The sequence below is a fragment of the Lytechinus variegatus genome, chromosome 2, assembly GCF_018143015.1.
Source record: "Lytechinus variegatus isolate NC3 chromosome 2, Lvar_3.0, whole genome shotgun sequence".
In the NCBI taxonomy this organism is placed as follows: Eukaryota; Metazoa; Echinodermata; class Echinoidea; order Temnopleuroida; family Toxopneustidae; genus Lytechinus; species Lytechinus variegatus.
The window spans coordinates 48,759,378-48,763,816 of record NC_054741.1 but is presented as its reverse complement, the minus strand read 5'-3'; the positions used below and the strand labels follow the sequence as shown (position 1 = coordinate 48,763,816).

General features: G+C 37.8%; 1 protein-coding gene across 1 annotated transcript; it reads left to right on the top strand.

Annotated features, from left to right (window-relative positions):
* The first annotated feature begins 924 nt into the window (after positions 1 to 924).
* Positions 925 to 2,349, top strand: LOC121409492 (muscarinic acetylcholine receptor M3-like). The gene has a single exon (XM_041601411.1). It carries the CDS (start codon positions 1,013 to 1,015, stop codon positions 2,279 to 2,281), a length of 1,269 nt encoding a protein of 422 aa, XP_041457345.1. The 5' UTR covers positions 925 to 1,012; the 3' UTR covers positions 2,282 to 2,349.
* The last annotated feature ends 2,090 nt before the right edge of the window (positions 2,350 to 4,439 follow it).

Below are 4,439 nucleotides of genomic sequence, written 5' to 3'. Positions count from 1 at the left end.
TACTACTAGGTTAGAAAATTTATCCTTAAAATAAAAGAAGTTCCTGCAGCAGAGTCTCAAGAACACCTGTAATCTTACCAGATTGTGTAATCTTACATCATGTCATGTAAGATTACAGGAAATTGGCGTTTGGTGCATGGAACCTTACAAATTTCCTTAAATAAAACACAATTTTTCACCTTTTAAACAGACCTATTCTGAAAAATTCCTGTTTTATGAATTTACAGAATGATTCTGTTATTGCTTTCTGCAAATTTCTTTTCCTGTAAAATTAGGTTTTTTTTAACAGTGTAGTCTTCGAAAAAAAAATCGTCAACACAAAATTTGAGTACCAAGCTATATAGCTTTCAATAGTCTGTCAAATTTCCAGCTAGGGTGATGTTCGTTCTTCAGAAGATTTGCCATTCCTACAGTTCGAATACTCCGAAGATACAGCATGGCAAAAAGGTAACAGATGTAGATTTAACGCCTTTTGGAAGTCAACTCCTCAATAATACCAATAGTATATCGTCTCTCCAAAGCCTGCCACCATTGTACAAAAAAAGACCCGGAAATTGTAGAATTATGGGATGTATAAATAAATGACAAAATTCCATATAGAACAGGCTCGTTTTATAACGAGATTTACCTCGTATTTCACGCTGCTCTGTGAAATTATTGGGGTGATTCATCAGAATTGGAGCTGGTCACGTTTTTATCATGAAAGTCTCACCTTCAGCGTGATCCTATTCACGAGAGCACGTTGCACCTTCCCTTCTACAAACAAATTAAATACTGTACACATGGCCAAATACCCATCTAGCAGGTAGGGAACTTCGCTTCGCGGACGGTTAATAGTAAGTGATGGTGGGTGTAACCTAATCGATCATTCTTGATTTGGGGAATAAGTTGAAGCAATTTATACTCGTCGCAGTGAATCAAAAGGTCCGTTTAGAAAAGGATGGGGAATCTTTGCCGCCTGTCGCATCGTTCTGGTTATGACTTGTATTACGAGATAAGATAATTTTGAGTCATGTCTACTTCTAGCGAATCAATGGATCTGTCTTTCAACGGGACTACGTCGGTTAATTCCTTTTCTTTTCAGTTTACTTGGCAAAACTGCCTCTTCATTTCCCTTGCGTCTCTGATGTCACTCACCACAGTTCTTGCAAATGTCACCCTTATCATTCTTGTGTGCGTTGATATGAGATTACGTCGGAATAGCAACTACTACATCATCAGTCTTGCGTGTGCTGATCTTTTAGTCGGGATCTTTGTAGTTCCAATGTTTAGTGCTTATACCATTCTTGGAAGATGGCCATTAGGCCCATTTGTTTGTGAACTCTGGATCGTCGTTGACTTCACTTGTGTTTCTGCATCAGTCTTTACCATCTGCATGATCTCGCTAAATCGTTACTGGGCCATCACGCAGCCTGTGAAGTTCTTTCAAAGACAACGTAAACAGAGGGCGCTGCTGTTTGTCGGCTTCATCTGGACAATGGCTGTTCTGTCCTGGGTTCCTGCGGTGTTGGTACATAGATTCGTCGTAGGTAGCTTCGCAGTAGGCTCTGCCTGCCTATATCTACCAGGTTTTATTTACGTGTTGCTTTCGAATACCATCATCTACTTCATTCCCATGGGATCAATGGTATACCTTTACGTGAAGATGCTCTACGCTTTGAAGCAGAATCTGCTTAAGTTCCAAAGCTCTCAGGATCCACAGATTGGACCTTCCCACCCGAGCTATAAAAATATGCCATGTTGTTGCTTTCAGGAGACAGTCGTTCCTGAGTCCACCCCTGTAGGCGAAACAAATTTAACAATCTCAACTATTTCATTGAAAGTAACATCTAATTCTATTGAAGATGCCATCAAAATGAACGACCTTCATGTGGCGGAAGATGGAGAAACGTGTCGTCAAGTAACCAATGGAAACACCAAAGAGATGTCGCAATTCCAGAGCCCCCAGGAAGCCCAATTAGCAGATTCTCAAAGTAAGATTATTTCTCATTCAAGTGAATGCTTCAGAGCCAAGCGCGTCCACCTCCGCCATCTGGAGAAGCTTCGTCTTCATCAGCGGAGAGCTCGCACTCTTGGTATCATTGTTGTAGCATTTATCGGTTGCTGGATATCATTCGTCACACTCTTCCCCATCAATTCATACTGTAACTGCATCCCCCTTAGACTTTATGACATGTCTTACTGGCTGGCCTATCTAAACTCCACTCTAAACCCTTTCTTATACGGCTTCAACAAGGATTTCAGAAAAGCTTTCAAAAGACTGGTGTTTTCTTCAAAGTAAACGCAAATGGGACTTCGTGTAAGTATCGATAGGGGCAATATGGAAGGTAATATATATGGAGGTGCCGTGCATGGCCGAGTGGTCTAAGGCGCCTGACTATACATGGAAAGTCCAGAGTTCGATCGGCGGCCGCGGCACCTGTGCCCGTGAGCAGGGCATTTAATCTACAATGCTCTTTTATCCTGCTTTCAAATAAATGGAAATGCTATATGCATTATAAAAAAAGTAATATTGATGAACAGTTGGTGACTATACCCCCCCTCAAAAAAAAAGAATACAGACACATGAATTTGTAATATTTCAGTTTTGTGTTACGTCACGTACGAGCAGCCCCCATACTTGTATAAATCATGCAAATGCAAAGAAGAAAAATGTTTATGATTAAGACGAAGAAGGTAAAAGAATAATAACAAAAAGAAGAAGAAAACAGAAGGAGAAGAAGATGAAGAAAATGTAGAGAATAATAATTTTACCTAAATATGGTTCATTGTGAATATGTTTTTCTATCATCATTTTCTTTTTTTAGATTGTTCGAACAGTGTTAAAATGTTTTTCATCGTAGAATAGAGATTACAGTATAGGCCTTAATACACATAGCTCTTTTCTTGGTACACTCTATAAGACTTTTTATGATATAACAAAATAACCCTTCAATCGCACGACGCTTTTCACCTGTTTGAAACGTTCCCTCTCTCTCAGGAAGCAACCAGAGCTCCGTTAAACAAATATTTGTGATTAATCAAAGAATGGCAATAAATAGAAGCCAATCGGAAGAGTCCCCCCTTTATCATAATGCCCTCGACGTCAGTGCACATCATCTACATTGTCATTTCGAAAATATTGTCACATGGGAATGTTACATTTGTCACTTGTTTTCTTTTTTACCTACACTGAAAAGGTAAGATGTAAAGAATCGCAAGATTCGGTTTTGTGAGATGATCGAGCCAAGCCTTCAGTGTTAAAATTACAAACACTATCAAGTTTGAGCATCTCAAATACAAAATGGCTTTCAGATGGGCATCGGAATTCATTTTGAGATATCTGATGAAACCAGTCGGGATTGCAATGAATCTTTCACTGGTCCGGTGTAAAATACATTATCCGCAATGAACACCAATGGTGTGATTTTAACGTCGTGTGTTTCGGTGTGTAATTTGAACACCAATGGTGTAATTTTAACATCGTGTGTTTCGGTGTGTAATATACTTCGGGCAGTTTACCTCCATGCATTGCCGAAGAGCATGACTATAACAAAATTTAGTTTGGTATCGATACCACTGAAATAAAACCGCTCCCTCACCCCTATCTCGAAATGGAACTACCCGAGTGAAAAATATAAAGGATGATGATCATTACTGAACATTTCATTCAGGCATTAATCCTCGCAAAGCGATCTTATCTATACAGCTCCGAGGACATCCTTCTTCCAGTAAGAAAGATTTTGATTGATTTTGTGAGTATAAATTGAGATTTTTGTTCTTTAATTATTCGTTTAAGGTTTCATCAGTGTCAATCTCGATAGCGATAGTAAAAATGATAATGTGTTATTTACTTATTGAATTGACTTTTCAATCATCATTTTGAAATGTATAACATCTTTTTTTTGCTGTTACTGTAGATTAAAAATTGAAAGATTATCTTTGATTGATAATGATATTATCTCCTTAAAACACCCTCTCGATCCATTCACTTTGCGAGACTTTTAAGTACTATATGTTGCACACTTTTTTCCTTTTTATTTTTTCTTTCCTTCTTATTTACTTCATGTTTATTATGGAGTTAGGCCTATATTTAATTTCAATGTAATCCTAAAAAACAACAACATGAATTTACCTTGCTATAATCCGTTAGATCGTGGAATGGTAAAATGAATAAATAAATCCATATTTAAAAAGGAAAGAGTGGGAACCATTGTCTTATGTCAAGTCATATTTTTCTCCTAAATTCTAGTCATAAATTACTGTGTTCTAGTCAGATGGAACCAGAAAATAGTCAAATATGAAAACACTTGCACCCATGCATCCGATCTTTGATTCAGTCATTTTAGCTGGTTTGTTTGAAGATATCGAATGCAGGGAATATGCAAATAAGTAGCTGATATTATCCACTCACTATGTTTCTTCTAATTATAATTTAGAAGCTGGATGTATGTTCCCCT

What these genes read in the sequence shown, in the direction of transcription:
- LOC121409492 (XM_041601411.1), top strand. Translation starts at nt 1,013, where the DNA reads ATGTCTACTTCTAGCGAATCAATGGATCTGTCTTTCAACGGGACTACG.